Source organism: Pseudochaenichthys georgianus, chromosome 18, assembly GCF_902827115.2.
Source record: "Pseudochaenichthys georgianus chromosome 18, fPseGeo1.2, whole genome shotgun sequence".
In the NCBI taxonomy this organism is placed as follows: domain Eukaryota; kingdom Metazoa; phylum Chordata; class Actinopteri; order Perciformes; family Channichthyidae; genus Pseudochaenichthys; species Pseudochaenichthys georgianus.
Genome location: NC_047520.1, coordinates 16135213 through 16154615, shown reverse-complemented (window position 1 = coordinate 16154615; position 19403 = coordinate 16135213). Strand labels below are relative to the sequence as shown.

Sequence of the window (19403 nt, the reverse complement as noted above, 5' to 3'; positions counted from 1 at the left end):
CATTCGTACCCACTGGCTGCTCTGGGCTGGTCTCCACATCCGCCCAGTTTTACGTCAGGAAGGGAAGCCGATGTATTTCCTCCCCTCCGTTATCTAAAGGAAGTGCTGAAAAAAACCACAGCAGCGAAGTGCCACAGCACCTTTTCCACTGGCCGCTCAGTTGGAGTCTGAGGAAGAAGAAGTCGAAGGAGTTTACGCAGAGTCACCATGAAGACCATCAGGGTTCTCGTCCTGCTGCTGCTCGCGTCTGTCCATGTCTTCACACCAGGTAGGAAACACTTGTGGCTGGGATACATGCTGTTGAATTGGTCTTAGATTTAACAGAATCAGAGCTGAGGGCCCTTAAAGTCTAAGATAGCTTCAGTCTTGTTCTGTGCTGTGTGAGTGCAGAAGGTAAAACATCCTTATTACTGATGTGTTTCTTATTTAATGGTGTCAAAAACATTTCCACACCTGGGCTAAACTGTCAAACGTATTTGCTCGAGTGTAAAACTTTTTTGGTGTCTTTTCAGCAAAAGTTGTTCTTAAATTTGATAATAGAAGTTGTACTCATGTTTTATTCTCTGTGATTTAGTTTTGCAAAGATTAGTATCCCAGTGTTGTTCAGAAGACACTCCGAACGACATCCACTCCGTGTGTTTCCGTTCATTCAGCGTGAGATAAGCAGTGTGTGTACAGTATGTGTGTGTGAGCCCTTGGTTGTGCTTTGTACTAACAAGTACGAAAAAAGCAAAAGGAAAGGTAGATTTTTTTTTTTAATTAGAAGCATTAGATATCAAGCACAAGTCTAAATTTAAGGAGCAAAAGTGACAAGGGTGTGTCTCATGGTTGATGGAGAGAGAAAAAGAGGGTGGCTCAGGATTTGTTTGTTTTCCCTGTGCTGAGCCAAAAGACCTTTTATCTGTCCTGCGCCGGGCAGATAGGTGATCTGACAGCAGATAGGCAGTGGGAACCAAAGCGCGCCCTCTCTCACAGAGACAACAGATCTTTGTCCTGAGACCCAAGTGTCCCAACTGGAAACAAATCTACTTCCAGCGTTTGGTGGTAAACATCTGGAGGAAACACCCTCGCCCAACAGCCCGCACGGCAGCAGAGGTTTTCTTTCCACACAACTTTCAGAGCTTTAATTGACATTTTCAACAAATACTTGAGACTTAAGTTGACTTGAACTTGTCTCAAATTACTTACAGTATTTGTGATTGATTTAAGATTTGCTACAAGTCAAATTTCGTAAAGGATTTAACGCCTAAGACAGGCTCCAAAATACTGGAGACCTAACTTGAGACTCCACTTAAAGGACTTTTCTTGACTCCAAATGGTTGATACTTGTGTGTAATGGCATACAACTTCACCACTTGAAAATTGATAATTGACACATGATCCAAAAAAACTACAAAGGTTTGACTTGGACTTGTCTCAAACGACTTTGAGGTGTTGAGACTTACTCCAAAATACCAACAGAATTGAGACTTTGCTTGACACCTGATACAAAATACTTGAAGTATCACTTTGTCTCAAATAGGTAGACTAGCTCTAGAATATGTGAAACTTGGACCCTTGTTTTAAGAGGACTGAAACTTCCCTTGGAATTATCCCAAAATAACTTCAATGCCATAGAGATTTGAGGAGTTGACTTGGCTTCAGTGAGTGCTCTGGTGAGATATATGTTGAGTGGGATCCTAACTGACAGCAATGAAGACAGGATGCTTGGCTGCTGAGGTCAGAGGATGCCAATAGTATGTATGGGACAGGATGCAGCTTCACACTGCTGCAGGGCTTCAAGCAGAGGATATCCACCTCAACACTCCACAACCTCCACTTCTACTCTGACACTTGGAGCTGGCACGCCTTTGTCTCACACGCCGGGCTTTAAAGCCTTGCCAAACAGGAATAATGAAAATATGCAACCGTGAACTTAAAATAGAGAATCTGTCTGAGGAAATGTTTTGCGTAGACAAACTGATTCTGGTGCCGACGAAATGGAGCATTGTGAATTCCTAGATAGCACATTATATTTTAATATCCCGCTCATATAAATCATAGTCACCATGCTGGACAATAGCTTTTGGTCACTGAATTCACCTAAAATAAATAAGTTGTGTTTCTTCTTTACAGTTTCTTCAGCAGAGAAGATGCAAATAACAACAGCAGATGCAAAGCTGTCAACAAGTAAGTAGCTATGGCATCTAAGGAATAGTTTTACACTTGGTAAACTCTGGTGGAGAGTAAGACAAGTATGCTGGGAAAACCATTGGTTGTGCTAATTTAGGTTAATGCTAGTGCTAACGTGGTTCATTGTAAAGTCCACCCGCTAGCTGGATTCAAGTGACTCACTTTGAGCACTTACCAGATGGTCCACCCTGCTTGTGTTATTTTTTCCAAATCTTCTTTTTGGCCCACTCTTTGTGCAAATATGGTGACCATCGTAGAGCTCCAGTTACCCATGAGGGCTACAATAGCCTTTTTTCTCCTTTCTTGATTCTCAAAGTCAGTGACATCAAGATAAACTCGTCATTTGTGTTGCCCAGCACAACATATAAGCAATCAATTCACATGTTTGAATTGATTTCCTATGTAATCATGCTGTGAAATAAAATGCGTGTTTGAATAGTCAGTAGATTGTTGGAATCAGGGTGAAACTAGCCTGGAAAGGTTCCACGTTGAAAAACTCTGTTTAGCAGCACGTTCGTAGGTCAATTATTTCAACACAGTCTCACGGCATTTCGTGTTGTAGTCACGAAATTATCCTATTGATTCGTGTTCACCAACACGATTTCCCCGGTTTTTTTTCGTGTCACACAGAACGATTTTAAAAGCAATGTAAATAATAACAAATTAGAAGGAAAAAAGATTTAAAAAATACAGATTTCAGTATTCTGAGGCTCTGAGCCCCATTTCTTTTCCTCGTGGACGGCAAAAAAACTCCAACATTATACTATTTAAAATAAAAGGGTTAGGCCTAGGGTAAGATATTGAGTAAGAAAATATTTGTATGAACCACACAGCTTCCGGTCTTCCAAGACCCGACCGGACAAAAATACGTGGTGCAGGCACGAAACATACTACCGATAGAAATACATTGCTTTTAAAATCGTTCTGTGTGACACAAATCAATAGATTAAATTAATTTCGTGACTATAACACGAAATGCCATGAGACTGGGTTGATTATTTACATGTGTTTTCATTTGTACAAAAGACATAATGTATCAATTAAAATGGGCCATTTTGCAGGGTTTACTGGACAATTTCTTAGTCAGGAGCAGTAACTTCTACACGTTTCTAGTTGGCTGGCAACTGCATTTATTGGGAGACAGAAAAAAACAGTATAATTTAATATGTAACATGTTAAATAGTTTGCTTGTTGGTTGGTGGATTTTCTTACCTGTGGTCAGACTCGGTCTAGCTGTTTCCCCACTTCCTATCCTTTTGCTAAGCTAAGCTAACTGGCATTACATTTAACGGACATGTGCTAAGTGTTATTGATCTTCTCATCCAACTTTCCGCCAAAAATAAAGTTGTTTTTTGTCAATTGTTTGACTTGTAAAGCTAATTGCAATTTGACTTTCGTGCATCTTTTCTTTCCTTGAGTTTTCTGAAGATCTTGTGCAATCTTTCATATGCCAAATATATCTCTCTTTTGCATATTAGCAACCCCAAAAGAAGTCACAAGTGCACCTCTAACAACAACTACAACCAAAACACCAACAGCAACACCAACAGCAACCACAGCAGCAACAACAGCAACACCAGCAGCAGCAACAGCAGCAGCAACAGCATCACCAGCAGCAACAACAGCATCACCAACAGCAGCAGCAGCAGCAGCAGCAGCAGCAGCAGCAGCAGCAGCAGCAGCAGCAGCAGCAACAGCACCAGCAGCAGCAACAGCACCAGCAGCAGCAGCAGCAGCAGCAGCAGCAGCAGCACCAGCAGCAGCAGCAGCACCAGCAGCAGCAGCAGCAGCAGCAGCAGCAGCAACAGCACCAGCAGCAGCAACAGCACCAGCAGCAGCAGCAGCAGCAGCAGCAGCAGCAGCAGCAACAGCACCAGCAGCAGCAACAGCACCAGCAGCAGCAGCAGCAGCAGCAGCAACAGCAGCAACAGCATCACCAGCAGCAGCAGCAACAGCATCACCAGCAGCAGCAGCAACAGCAGCACCAGCAGCAACAACAGCATCACCAGCAGCAACAGCACCAGCAGCAGCAGCAGCAGCATCAACCCCCCCAGCAACACCAACCCTTGTATCTACCACTGCCACTATTGATGCCACCTCCAAAAGTCCTGATGAGAGTGAGTGTGCATATATCTTAAGTCGATAAATAAATGGAAGAAGGTCTTTAATTTCTATTTTTTTATTTTGTCCATGGTAAAGCCAAGGTTACGACCCAAGCCCATAAGACTGCTACACCTGCAGCAACATCTACAGACAAGAAGGTCAACGGGACTGAAACTGGATGTACGTTTTTCTTTGTGTTTCTATTTTTTAAAGGGTTTTGGTATAATATTGAGCTCTAAATCAGTTTATATAAATGAATTCTGTTTGCATCCCAAAGAATGTGCTTTTGCAAAGTTGACCGTGAAGAGAAAAGTGCCTTAGTAGGATCTTGTCCGAAATGTGTATTTAAATGAATTCCTTTCTCTTTTCTATTTTACCTGTGACAGATAAACCTTTCCAACCGAGATCAGTAAACCCCAACACGACCGATGAGAATCCAGGTGAGAAGAAATTCGGAGCAGATACATCATCAGTAATGAGCCAGCATTTTAGATAAATTATTAAATCTTGTAAACCTTAATACATGATATTATAAATATATTTATATCAATTATTCAAAATATATATTCTGGTGTGACAATGGGTTGATTCTTTATATGAAAGCAGTCTTTAATCAGTATTTAAATGTATTTAAAGGAGATGAAAGCACTGAAAAACAAAACAAATGTATGTATATAACAAAATAACATCACTTGTTGTTGTCTTTGTTGTTGTTGTTGTTGTTGTTGTTGTTGTTCTTCTTCTTCTTCTTCTTCTTCTTCTTCTTGCTTGACTAGTGTTTGAATAGCTTTATTCAAATAATGAATTCCATAATTTCAATCCCATCGTACGAAACACCTCTGCAATGATTCCAGGACTTCAAAATGAAACAGGTCAAGATGCAGGTAAGTTAAATGTACTAACATACTGCATAATGAAGCCGTGAATATATGAAGTCCTGTCAAAAACTCAACTATTTTTCTTCAAATACACATTGTTTGATAGGTTCTCAAACTGGCAAAGATCTTCCTGAAGAACCCACAAAATCAGGTAATGTACTACTCACATCTTAGTCATACCAAGTCATACCCCACACACTGTGCCAAAAGATATGCAAAGTTCCAGAAGGGAAGCAATTGAAAAAATGGTCTGCCATTTGGTCAGATGTTCAAATCAGATTAATGTTGATGATCGTATCTTTCCCCCTCAGACAAGAGGCTGTGGTGGATCGTGCTGCCCGTCCTGCTGGTCGCAGCTGCTGCTTTCATCCTCCTCAAGTTCCAATGCAAGAAGATCCACGATCACACAGGTGAGAGTACAACACGTATCACACCAGTCTAAAACTTTCCATAAAACACTGAACATTAACTTAAGTTACATACATGACTATTTAAACCCAAACCATGATTAGGTTAACTATGGGATAAGTCTTTTTTTAGGCGACAGGGACACACAGTGAACTCTAAAAACACTGTGATAGACTAACTTAAACAAATGATATGTAAACAAAGGTTCCTATATTCATACATTATTCAACTTATTGCAAGATATTTTTTATATTGAATACTATTTGGGTTTGTTAACGTATTTTCCTGTCTTCTCTTCCACAGAAACTATTGATACTGGAAATGAGAAGTGAGTTTAATACTTTATTTAAATATATAATTCTGTACTCTCTTTGCAAGGGCATTTGTAAAGTTGAAAAACATCCATCCCTTTGTCTCCCCACAGCGCATCTTTCCAGAGCAGGCCGGAAAGCACCAAAGATGGAGTCATGCTCCTCGGAGTGAAGTCATCAGGCGGGGACGAGAATGGTGAGCTGCTTCCGTCTATGTCCAGCGAGAGTTCATTTTGTTTGTCCATTCTTCCATCAGTTTGGTGAAGTCGTTCCTCCAGACGTTCAGGGAAGTTACAGGCTTTTAATATCTTATTGTACTGCATGGGCTTGTGGGGCTTAGCTGAGCAACAGAAGGTGTTTCCTGTGATTTTGCGCCCCCGCCCTCGAACAAGCAGCAGGGCCTGAAAGATAGGGACTTCCTAACATAAACACAGATTATTTTGGACAGGAGCTATTGTGCGCTCGGTAAATGTCAGAGTGGCCCAGACGCTGCGGGCGTGTGTGTGTGTGTGTGTGTGTGTTAGTGGGGTGGTCCTCATACATGTCATCTGTGGTGTATAGACACACTCACTACCCCTTCACCCCAACAAAGAAAATAATAGAACATCTAAACTAATTGTCCTATCTTCCTTCCCTAATAAAATCAGGCCGGGATGACTTTGGGCTTCAGAAGGAAATAGAGTCATGTTTTAGGAATTTCGCTGAGGAAGACGGTGTTTATGTTGCTACAGATTACTGGATTCTTTGGCTTTATAAACTCTTATCTGAGTGCAGAACTCGTTGCTCATATACCGCGCTGCACACAGATAAACACCTCACAATCCCACGCACCAAGCTAATTCCCAAAACTGCTTTTTTACTGACTTAAAAAAAGTATCTCTACCCTAACTGTCCTAACTTTAATGTAATATAATGATTTAATGATGTACAGTTTGGCTTCAGAAAAATGTAAGATGACTTTTTGAGTCAGAATGCGGGAACAAGTAGGATTGTTGTTGTAAGTTGTTGTCTTTTTTACGTCACAATAAAACATTAAATGCCGGGTTTTTTTAAGACTGTAAATGTTGGCAATTCACATTTACTTTTTAAAAACTTGACCTGCTTTACAATATATTTAAATCGAAAAAGTACCTATCATTTACATTTTTATGTTCTTTTTTGTATTCTTTATTTCGGGTCACAGTTTTATAGAATTTTGCTCAGGTAACAGTTCAGTGACCAGAAATATCAAACAGAGCAACGTACAATAAATATCTAAATAAAGAAGCACAATTCCCCAAAAGACATCGATTTTTAATTTTTTGATATATCACCAGGCTCTTTTGATGTCAAACTGCAATCCGTCAGTCCTCTCATTAAGGCGGGTCTTCTGTTAGGATGTCAATCATTCTCTGTAGGCGGGACACCTGTCTAGGGGAACATGACGTTTTTATTTTCATTGTAAATAAAGTCATCAATGTGCTTCCATACATGGTGACATGCAGTCATGTACTGAGTCAATGCAGCACCGCCTCCTAGTGTTGGATTGACAACATTGCACATGTTTTTCATAATTTCTGGAGTTGGATGAAGTTTTGATCACACAGATGCGGCTTTATCCTGCTGGTGTTTCATCACTTTCCTCTGTTGTTGTGTATGTTTCAGCTGCTGCCAGATAAAAAAGGAGGACATCAAGAACAGTGTGTGCCTCACACCTGTCGCCCACACAATGATGATCTGGAAGAACTGTTTGATTTCTTTGAATTTTCTCGTGATTTAGTGAAAACATGCAAAAAGTATGTATGATTCTGTATGCTGAAATCAGGGTGTATTGATACATTTCAGAGTAAGTGAACCTATTTTCAATTTCAATATATTTTATTCAGGAAATCTTTATATTGATAACCTAGGCTAAATACTGTCAGCCTGTGGAACAGAAATAAAAGCACCCTTTATTTCAGTATACTGTTGACAAACACAGCTGCAGATCTCTGTCGACATGTTTGTCACTAAACACCTTCCTGTACAGTGCACTGACCTCAGATCATCATATGTTTGATGTAATTCATCTGTTGATTTCATCGTTTTATAATTACCCTTTGGTTGTTGCTTATCACATGTGCCTTGAACTGCTAGGTTTTTTTTGTAGTTTTTTTTGCTTTGTTTGTTTTGTGTCAATTTCACTAAGCACAGGCTCTTTTAAGCTGCTCATTTGTGCTTTTCATGTATCAGTTAAGATGTTAAATATTTCACCAGTTGTTTCTACTGAAAGCTTTTTAAAGTACACAGCTGTTTGTATTGATGGTGATTTACTTCTTTGTTTTGTCGGTAAATGTAAAGACGGGTTGTATACAAAGACACTGGAAATGCTATTCGACTGGAATGTGTTGCTCTCCATTTACATTTTCTCAATAAATCACAAGAGCAAGGTTTGTGGCTTCCAGATATGAAATGCAATGCTTTCAAAGTGCATCCTATCATGTTTTCCTGCAGGTAGAGGATCAGATAAGGGTAGGCTGCCAGCTTCCTGTCACCAAGTTCCTGTCACTTAAAAGACTTAAGACCCTCCCTCCCAACGCTTCCTATCTGGATCTCACCGTTAATAAGATACGATGAACTTGAATAAGCTTCAGTATCTTCAGTAGCTGTATTCTTTGACCTGTATGTGGCAGAAAAGTGACGTAGCTGCCTCCATGCAATTTACAATCAGAAACCCTTTAATTGTCCAACAGCGGTGAAATGTACATTGTTTCAGCCAATGACAACGTACGGATAAAAGGCTTGGACGATTAAAAGATAAAAGGAGTAGACATATTTAATAAAGAGGAAAGCACATGGCTACACGTATAAATAAGTAGCAGCATTATAAAAGTACTTAAGTTAATGGAGGTAGATAATCAGATAACTTAACCTTGACTTACAGCAGGGGCCTCGTTGTGACTTTTTTGACTCCCACAGTGACTTGAGACCTGAATGTTAAGACTTGAGGCTTATGACTTGGCTCTGCGGGCCACCATTGTCCTTTCAGTGACTTTCCACCAGAGGGGGCCGACAGTGAACACGAAGAGCCTCCATGTTTCTGCCCCTCTCTCTTGTGGAAGTGAGATGTAGGCAACCGGTGTAAAAATCTCCCTCTGATTGATCTTCATAACCCAGGGACAGACAGATAGGCTCTAAACCACATCTGGACATGGTGATTTTTCATGCAACTAATTAAATTAAATTGGCTTCGGCCATTTTGTAGGTATGACCCACATTGTGAATCGATTCCACACAGGGTGATAAGGACTGTGGCCTTTGTAAGCTGAGACTGGCCGACAGCTCCCACTGTGGGCACATTTCCAGAGACAGAGACTTTGGCAGGTGGGCACCGGCCCATCACACACAGCTGTGGCAGGGACAGGTTACACTCATGCCAGGCCTCTCTCCTTCAGCTTCACTCCACGCTGCTTAGTCTCCCCTTTTAAAGTCAGATATCTACTCGTCTTTCAACTATAAAGTGGATCTAAGTGTCTGAAAATGAAAGATTAATATTGGAATTAATTTCAATCAAGTGCCTTTTTCTGTCAAGAGCCTTGCTGAGCTGCATATTGCCTTACAGTGTTATCGATTTGAAAGTCCTGTGGGGAGTGATTTCCACATAATATATCTCTAAATCTGTAATATCTGCAGCACAGCAAAACATAGCCAACAGATTAAAACATTAACATGACTACAGTTCAGGAAATCTACAAGATTCATAACCAGAGGAAACATTTGCATTATGGTTAAGCTACTGCGTATCCCCAGTTTTCTCTTTTGTTACATTTTTTTAAAGTATTTTCAGAGAAGACTGTGCCCTTGTGTTTAAAAACACTGGCGTCAGGTGGCCTTCAGTCATTCTTCTGCATAATGCTGAAACATTGTGCCAAAAGAACAAATGTGTTCAACTACCACTTACATAAAGAAAGTCAAATTATTCCTAATGTAAGATATTATTGCACCAAAGCACATAAGCAGGGTTTTAGAGACGTTAAGTAACATACATCAAGTAACAGTAGATGCACCATTTTGCAATTTAGGATCCATTATGATTAATTATGAATAAGGGATTTTTGCGTGTGCTGGCTCTAATAAATACAAATATATTACATTACTTTTTTCCAACTTCATTTCCAACTTTTTTACTGGTGCAAGGCTCTGATATGCACGTAGGATACTCTTGCACAAACAACCAGATTATCTGGTAGAGAAATGCAACTCAGCAAAAGGGAGGTTTCACTGAAGGGAGGGTGGTGCCAGCCTGGCATACTGACACAGAGCGACTTGACGGGGATAACAGAAGGTTCATGGAGAGATCAGTAACCTGAAACAGGAGGCTACATCTTTATGCCTCAATAAGAGAAACATGAGTTGACACATGTGAGAAATTCACAAGCAGAGTTTAGTTGTGTCTCCGTGCCAACACCGGAGTGAATGTCATATGCAGAGGTGCTTCACATTACTTCCCAGCTCCTTGAAATACTACTATAGTCATGACAAGTATTTCATTTTCTTGTATTCAAATCCAGCTGCGATACAGCCAGTGTGACAGGAGCAGAGCAGCAACAGCCAGAAGGGGCTTTACATGCAAAAGCAAAGTTAAAATAGATGCAGAATGTGACAAAGAGGCATGGGAAACATCTTAAGCACTGACACCACCGAGTCGATGGATCTGGCAGTCGCTGTTAACACATTATGTCTCCTGAGCGCTGTGATGCAGTATTATTTCACGAGTTCAAAGATCATGAAGGATACACTCTGAACTCTGTTTCAGCTGTGTGGACAGTCAGAAAAATGCAATATGGGTCCTGAGCTCCGAGCTATCAGAATTTGAACTTTTGGTATTCTGTGCACTTACTAAATCACTTCAAAACTGTAATATTAAAAGTACATTTCTTTGTGTTTTTCTTAATTTTTATAGGTTTCAAAATGTTCGCAACTTTACTTCACTGACCAAAGATCTTTTTTAAATACTCAAGTATTTTCCTACGTGTTAAGTTAAGCTTTCTCAGCGACTGTATTGACCTCGTATGTTCAACATACATTTAGGTCAAAACCTCATTAAAACCACATGACAGTGAGAGCTGATGCTGTGCATTTTGTAACTGTGCTCTCAGATTACTGCACAATTGCACAACACAATTCGTTTTTTGATTTGTAACACCGTAGACATTTCTCCTTATTAGTTTTTCATGTATTTTTACAAATATGCAAGCACTTAGAAAAATAAATCATCAAACATGGGACAAATAATAAATAAACAAACAAACAAGAAAGCACTAGTAACAAGAAAAGGGGATGACAAATCATGACAATATATTCCAGGTAACTTTTTCATTTTTCATATTTATACAGTTTTTCACAAATAAATTCTTACGATAAATGAATATGTTTACAATAAAACCTGCTTAGATTCCCACAGAATGCTAAATGTGTCAAACAACATGAATGCTCCTATTTATCCCCTGCTAATACCAAAGCCTACAGATAACTTAAACAAAGCTTTGCTTATGCAGCACTTTACTGTGTATGCCTGCATGCACAAAGGCAGTAACACTAGCTAAAGCATGTGACTTCTTCTGAGGCATATATAGTTCTCCCCATGTGACCTCCCACCCTCCCTCTCTCTAGTCCACATTTCCATGACTTTAGCCAGCAGCAGAGCAGCCGGTCTGAGAGCTGCAGATCCAGTTACTGTGGGGACATTTCTGTTGAGAAAGAGTATGATGAGGGATAAACACCTGATGGGCTGAACAACTGTGCTCACTATACCTGCCAAATGTACACATACAGGTACACATACACACATACACACACACACAGTAAGATTACAGGGGGGCTCTTAAAGCTGCTCCCTCCTGTAAAACTGGCTGCATGTGTACATTTTTGACTTTTTACATGCATTATTGCATGCCTGTCATTATCTGAGTTTTGGAGTATTTTTTTAACAAGTAAGTATGCTTCAGTTTGCTGCAGAGCTCTGTGCCCTTTTAGATTCAGAGGGTTCAAACACTAAACTGTTCATGCTTCAACCTCTCATATCAAGATAGTACCAGGTTTCAATGTGTGAATACTGCTGATATGCAGCCATAATGAAAATGGCGAGTTTCCTCTCCTACAATTAAAACATAAAAATAATATGAACTGTTTGTGCATCATAGGTCTTTGGACTAAATAGAGGGACCCAACATGTTTAAACATTTTCTTTTGCCTCGATTCTTCAGAATCAATGGTCTAATAATCTTTGTGGCCGGGGGTATAGGCTACACTAGACAAACATAGCATTAAACAGTGTCCTGATAGCCTTATTGTTTTTCAAATTAGATTATTCATCCTTCAGAAAAAACACGCTTTTTTCAATCGAATTTCTAAATATCTAATAAAAAATATTCATATGTTATTGGTTTATACTTCAAAACGTGCATCTATCGTTTTCCCTAAAAACAACTATATCCCCCATGAATTGAACAATCAACTGTTGATTTATTGAAATGAGATTTTTCCGCCAATCAGAGAAGAGATGCCTTTACGTCGAGAGGCGCGCTGTGATTGGTCCAACCCTCGGTCAGCTGACTGGCAGTAAGGTATAAGTATTCCTCAGAAGTTTTGTCAGCTTCAGTGTGAAATTTGTGGGTCTGTGTTTTTTTGTCAGTGTGGGGGTAACACTGCTTGTGAATTTCTTTATAAGAAACCTTCTGAACAAAATTATATTTGCACTAAATAATCATTAAGGTAAGTCATGTAATTTTTCTTGAAAATTAACGGTTAGCTCGAAATGTAACGCTAAAGTAGTTAACTGGTGTTAGCGGGGGTGGTAACTTGTCTTCTTAATTACTAACGTTACATTTTGAAAGTCAAAAGCCTTCACATTTAATTTGTTATTGTTGCTCAATGAGCCAGCTGTAGATTAATGAGCTAAAACAACCTGCTTCCACTGTTAAACTGACGCTGCTACTTCTACATGTTCACAGGAAAACGGCACACTGTCGCCATGGTCGCCACAAGCACAATACAGACTAAAAGCAGCGACTATATCAAAGAATTGGTGGATAGAAGATATGACCATGATTGCATTGATAAAGGTAAGCTTTTTTTCTGTGTTGTGTGTATGCTAGTGTCTGTACTCTTCTAGCAGGTTGCTTGTTTACCCCGGTGTGTGGCGCATGGCTGCAGCAGCGAGGGGAGGGGTGAGGAGGGGAGGATGAAGTCATCCCTTCAGCCTCTCTTTCACAACAACAACCTGGGGAAAAAATCGAATTAAACTCCATTTTTCTGTCAAAAGCTACATTATTTTATTGCAGTTTCTATATAGTGACTGCTGTGATGCATGTCTTATAACTTTGAACATATTAGCAGTCTGACAAACATTTTTCTTTTGTGAGTATTGCATCATAAACACACACTCAAATTGAGCGGATGCTAAATCAGATTAAATCCGACAATCTGTTGTGTGTTTTGTTAGAAGAAAATAACTTTTTTCCATTATTGAACATTTACATAATTACCTTTATTTATTCATTTGGTCTCTTAAAATTGGTTTACAAAATGTTATACATTATCTTTTGGCAGTCCAAAGCCCCCAAATATCCAGTTTATATGATAACATGGGGAGAGAAAAAGAGTGATGGCTCCAATTTTTGAGATGCACAACATTTATTTCATTTGTGCAACAATAAATGACTTTATTAATCCATTATTAAAATAGTGGTTTGTGGCTTGACTAATTTAATTTGTGCATGATGGGATCTTGAAAAAAGCCATTTATTTACCTGCATGTTTATCTTAAATAAAACATTGTCATTGGTCCCTAACTGTTCAACTTGTGGTGTTCTCCTAGAACTGGACTTCTGGGATCACTGCCTGGCTGAACCCGAGAGGACTGGAGAAGTCACTGAAGACATAACCTGTCAACAGCTGGCCAAAATTTTTGAAAACAGTCTGTCCCAAGCCAAGAAGACAATCCTGCACTGCTCCTATGTTCTGGTACCAGAGAAGCTGACGCAGAGGATAGCTGGAGAGGTGCTGCAGCTGGCGGCCTGCGAGCCCTGTGGCCTGCGGGGGTGCATCCTCTACGTCCACCTGGAAATGGAGAATGGCTGCAAGCGGCTGGAGCGAATTGTGTACGATGCCACCGTGGTGCCCACCTTTGAGGTGACTCTTGTGTTCAAGCAGGACGGCACTGCCTGGACCAGCCTGCAGGACTTCCTGTTCATGGGAACCTGCTTTGCCCCGACTTTCAGACGCATACTCAAACTGAGTTCAGGCTTTCGGCTCGTCAAGAAAAAACTGTACTGCTCCTCGCCTGGCACCATTGTAGATGAGGGCTGAACTATATATATATATATTGGGTTTCCTGTGGGCAAAGGCACTTCTGCCCAAATGTAAATGACACTCCATTGGTGTCATATTTTATAGTGGTTTTGTACAATACACTATAGTTGATACACTTTAGAGCAAGACACTAGCCACTTTGTTGAAGGTCTGTGTGTTTCCAGATACACAGACTATGTTCAGCAGCTGTAAACACACCTGGGCACGATGAATAGGAGACCGAAGTTAAGTCTTTGGGGGCCATACTGTATGGGGGCCATACTGTATGTAGGTTGTTGTGTAATGCTGTATTTATGGCTGCGGATGTTTTTAGGGCTGATCGTCTTGGGAAGATGCTGCTGTCATGGTGTGGGCTTCTCACACTACGGTTATGTGGATGCCTTAAATGTCAGAGAAATGCACTTTTTTGTTTTCACTTGGAGCTGTGTGTTTAGTGTAAAAGTTTTATTGATGTTTTATTGTTATACCCCTTTCTGAAACATTTCCTTTCAATGCATCGCCTTTATAGATTATTAAAAGTATTGTTCACCTAAACGTAAAAGCTTCTTTGATGTATTGATTCTTTAACTTGTGCAAAGCAGTTACTTAAAGGTGGGGTAGGTCATTTTGGAGAAACCAGCTAGAGTGCGCAAGAATTTGAAAATACACAGCCGTAAAATATCTGCCACTTCCTCGCAGAGCCCCTCCTCCAACACACACGGACGCGCACATGACCAATGAGGGCACGAGATAAGTTTGTGTACTGAAGGCCAGGCCGGCTAAAATGATTGGTCAATTCATCTGTGGACCAATCATTTTGGCCAGGCCGGCTAAAATGATTGGTCAATTCATCTGTGGACCAATCATTTTACCTGCCTGTCAGCCTTCCATCTGTGCACAAACTTATCTCGTGCCCTCATTGGTCATGTGCACGTTCGTGTGTTGGAGGAGGGGCTCTGGAAGGAAGTGGCAGATTTTTTCCGGCTGTGTATTTTCAAATTCTAGCGCACTCGTGCTGGCTTCCCTAAATGACCTACCCCACCTTAAGGTCCATTTTGTAATTTGAGATATTTGATAGTGTTTTTTTTAATTGCCAATTGAACCTCCTGTTGAAGGAAACTGTTCGACATTAAACGTGTAAACTTTATTTTCATATACTTTATGCAATTTGTATTTACGGTACTGTGCATGTTCTGGGGTTTGGTTGGTAACAGTGGTGCAATGCAGGCTTTCTAAATTGAGACAATGTTTTTCTGGTATGACAAAATAATTGTTAGCTTCACAAGGAAAACTAGCAAACTTTTTCAGATCCTTTTTTATCCGTTAAAGTGTCTCTGCAAACATTTCCATCTATAGAGTCTGGGATGGTTCAATACCTCTCCTGGCACCATTTGTTTGATTTTGAGTCCCGACACTTAACATCATTAATATTGTATTGATCCTGCAGGGCCTTTTGAAAACAGTGTTTGGTGTCAGCAGCAGTTTGTTACATCAGCTGCGTGTGTGACATTTCTCTCTGTCTTTAATGGCGGGGTCTCCATAGTGATCTGTCGGGTAAATGAGATTCAGATAAACTAAACATGTTGACACTTGTGTGGGACATTTGGGCGTGTGACCTTTTTCAGTCACCTTTTTTAAATGCACAGTTTTTGAGGCTTACAGTAAGTAAGCTATTGTTATACTGTGTAACATGTTGATTGCAAAGGTTTTAACAAGCATACCATTCAAGCACAAACAATTGAAGAGGGTCACATGGTTACAGTAGTTAAATGACAGAAGCACATGATCTTGTGCAAGATGCATCCCAGTCGTTGTGAGGGGACAAAGCACCAGTGATTGGTTATTTACTTGTTGCAATTGCACAACCCTGCCTGACCCAACCCTTGCTGTGAGGCAGCAACACAAGGGGCATTGTGGGGCCCATACAAGTATAAAGTACGGTCTGTCTGTGGAGGGTAAACCTATAACATTAGCCTGACGATGAATTCAAAAAGGTCTTGAACACAAAAGATTTTAGAGCAACCAATGGATTAGTGTGGTAAATGCTGTTTATAAAATAACTGCTTGTATTTATTTAAAATCATTTTAAAGTAAATATATTTTGATTTTGGACTGACAACTTTTGAAGACCCCCACCTTGGACTCTGAGACTCTTTGACATGTTATAGACTAAACAATTATTCAATCATTTATTAATATGAAAATAGACATTTTCAGCTTTTTGTATGCGTTTTCAAAGCTTAGACAAGTGATCATATAGATTATTATGCATTGCTGTTATGCATTATACTACCAAATGGTGTATAAAGGAGACACAAGTTATTCAACCTTAACATCCACAGCCAATTAAACACCTTTACTGTAGTAATGTTTTGTCGGCAGGAGTTTTACTTGAGTATTTCAGGATCTGAATACTTCTTCCAGCAGAGGCAGCAAAGGCTTCTTCTAAGGGACACATCAACATATTTCTTGCCACCTGGAAAAGTACTCAAGGCTTTTTCACTCAAGAATCTGAGCTGCACTTTACTGAAGGTATTTTAAATTCTCAGTGTCAACACAAGCTGCACAGTGTGGGTTTCAGTGGCAGAGCCTTGTTGTGAAACGCATGCTTCCCTGCTACAGTCAAACAGAGTGATCACAAACACCCCCTGCTGACAGAGGACACAAATGCAGCTTTGACAGTCACATGTTTACAGGCTTTGAGTCCCTCTACGTATATATGTGGTTTGCATCGTGATCTTTTTTAATTTCAATTTGCATGATATTCCCAGCCATCAGTTTTAAATATCTATCCACTATCAATGTAGAAAATACATCGGATGGTTGTAGATGGCTGTAGAAATAGATCCTTGTTTACTCGTTCAGTATTTCCATTTGGCATCAGGTAGCAGACAGTTATTTTGAACAGTTTATTGTTGCCCGACTGTTCCCGCCCGAAAACACTCACATTTGTATGCAGGCAAAGTGAAATCATAAATGAAATGTTTGTCACATTTCTTTCTCACATATCTTTCTTTGTTTGCAATGCAATATTGTTAGTAATGTTTGTCATTTTTTGTTGTTGTCTATTTCAGGAGGGTGGTCGAGTGGTGAGGAGAGGAAGAGCACTGTTAACATGAACGGCTTGGTAAACATGCTTGAGCTTGCAGTTTGCTCTTTCAAGGTAGTGAAACTGAAATCTTTCTAAGACTGCTGAAGTGGAGCTGTCAGCACGCAAATTGGAAATCTACTTTGCATTCCCAAGTAACAACCTAAAACCCCTCGGCACTGAGCACAGACTGAGGATGTCATTGATATGTTTATGGTGATATTAAAATGTTAGCATGCTTAAACTAAGATTGTGAACATAGTAAATACACTTACCAAGTATAAGCATGTTAGCATTGCCACTATGAGCATGCTTTTGTTTGCATTGGTCCAAAGAAGGCCTGAATGTATTCAAAAATGTGGATACCACCTATCCCTTGAAAAACCATTTGAGTTCAACCAATTGGGGAGGCATCTGGATGCAACACCCAAAAAGGTGGGTTTATTATTATATTCTATGGCCTTATATTATGGATATGTATTAATATTGTAGGAGAAACAAATTAAAGGGGAGGGATGCAGTTTGAATTTTAAAAACCTGTTCAGAGCATTTGGATATTCTGATTTCTAAAGAAATGCCATCAAATTTGACATTTCAAAACCTTAAAACAGGAAATAAACACTCATGTGAACATACAACGTTTTGAAAAGTATTGTTAATATGTCATTTTAAGACAGCTACCATGTCAAATGTTACATCAGCCTTGGTGCCATTTGGTGATATTTCAGACTGAAGCTTCATAGTGTAACAGTATCATATTTTACTTTATTATTTAGAGCATGATATGTGCATTGCTTTCAGATTGAGAGTCTGGTCCTTCACTTCAGTGTGTTTTCCTCTCAGCCTTGTGACCATAACATTTAATGCAGTACTTTATGCAATGCATCCTGACCATGCAGTTGAAAGTCACACGGCATTAAAATGTTTGTGAGAGTTTGATTTAAAGTAGATGCTTCACGTGGTCATCATTGATACTTTGAGATCCTCCTCATTGTAACACTGTACAGCCAAAGCATTCATTCGAAAGAACTGGGTGTCTCATTTAATTTTACATTTCATAGGCTCATCTATGTTTTGCTCTTACATAATAAGCATAACCTGCCTTGAGGACATCAGGAGCTGGATGAGCAGGAACCTCCTGAAGCTTAACAGTAGCAAAACCGAGGCCCTGCTCATCGGCTCATCCACCCTCACCAATTCACATATCACCCCAGCATCAAACATCATCATCGACGGCTTCCCCATACCATTCGCTGCCCAAGTGAAAAGCCTCGGTGTCATTCTGGACGGCTCCCTCTCATTCGCGCCACACATAAAGAGCATCACCCGCACCGCCTTCTTTCATCTTCGGAACATCTCCAGACTGCGCTCATCTCCGTCCCAACCAAGCGGCAAACTCTGGGGAACAGCCGGGAAGCCAATACGGAAGTGCCACACACTGCAGTTCACACATGGGCCGCTAGGGACTGGCTGCAGAAAGGAGCAATTTCCATAGACCCCCATGTTAAAATGCCCAATTTTACAGCAGAAAAAAAACATGTTTCTACCCATGGATGCAATAAATATTATTATCGATATAGTTAGATTCCACCTTCATGATTATGAATCTGTGAGTGAATTGTTTTCTAACACGACCCTTTTATTTATATTAGGTCTTAAAGTTTTTGCATAAATTAGGGCGTGGTCACGTTGATGGCCACGTACATGCCTCACTGTCAGCTAACAGCAACTTGTCCACTCTGCTAGGCTACAACCATAGAGGCTACAACGTTAGTTAGTCATAGTACTGTACTTGACCCTTTAGCTTTAGCCGTGTTCGTGGTGATTGTGCCTTTTAGGGAATATTGTTACAAATACCAGACAATTAAAATGTCGTGCTGTGCGCTTGAATGTACTAACAGAACTTCCAAGAAGTCTAAAATGATAATATTATACATGTTAACCCCGTTCACAGGTGTTTGTGTGCTTGGTAGCTTAGCTTGTTACTTATTAGCCAGCTAAGGACGTAACCATTTAGTTTATGATTTAGCCTTGGGTAAGACTTGTATAGTCTATGGCTATGACGCCCATAATGCTAAACGGGAGCAAATGTTAATAGGGGACCCGATTATCCCAGTGGTGGCCGCCGGAGCT

At 40.1% G+C, this 19403-nt stretch overlaps 2 protein-coding genes and 1 long non-coding RNA gene across 3 annotated transcripts; 2 read left to right on the top strand and 1 right to left on the bottom strand.

Moving 5' to 3' along the window:
* The first annotated feature begins 121 nt into the window (after nt 1-121).
* On the top strand, nt 122-8283 carry LOC117463525 (ice-structuring glycoprotein-like). Its single transcript, XM_071206482.1, has 11 exons — nt 122-268; nt 2116-2169; nt 3651-4289; nt 4372-4455; nt 4662-4715; nt 5130-5159; nt 5260-5304; nt 5465-5563; nt 5865-5889; nt 5986-6068; nt 7517-8283. The coding sequence occupies exons 1-11, from the start codon at nt 208-210 to the stop codon at nt 7528-7530; spliced, it is 1188 nt and encodes a 395-aa protein (XP_071062583.1). The 5' UTR covers nt 122-207; the 3' UTR covers nt 7531-8283.
* A 2915-nt stretch (nt 8284-11198) lies between these two features.
* LOC117463765 (uncharacterized) lies at nt 11199-18676 on the bottom strand. The gene is made up of 3 exons (XR_004553968.1): nt 18518-18676; nt 13021-13112; nt 11199-11580 (listed from the first exon to the last, which is right to left on the bottom strand). It is a non-coding gene; the product is annotated as an uncharacterized lncRNA (long non-coding RNA).
* LOC117463764 (DNA damage-inducible transcript 4-like protein) lies at nt 12505-15339 on the top strand. Its single transcript, XM_034106196.2, has 3 exons — nt 12505-12604; nt 12844-12954; nt 13710-15339. The coding sequence occupies exons 2-3, from the start codon at nt 12864-12866 to the stop codon at nt 14198-14200; spliced, it is 582 nt and encodes a 193-aa protein (XP_033962087.1). The 5' UTR covers nt 12505-12604; nt 12844-12863; the 3' UTR covers nt 14201-15339.
* Nucleotides 18677-19403: the final 727 nt, after the last annotated feature.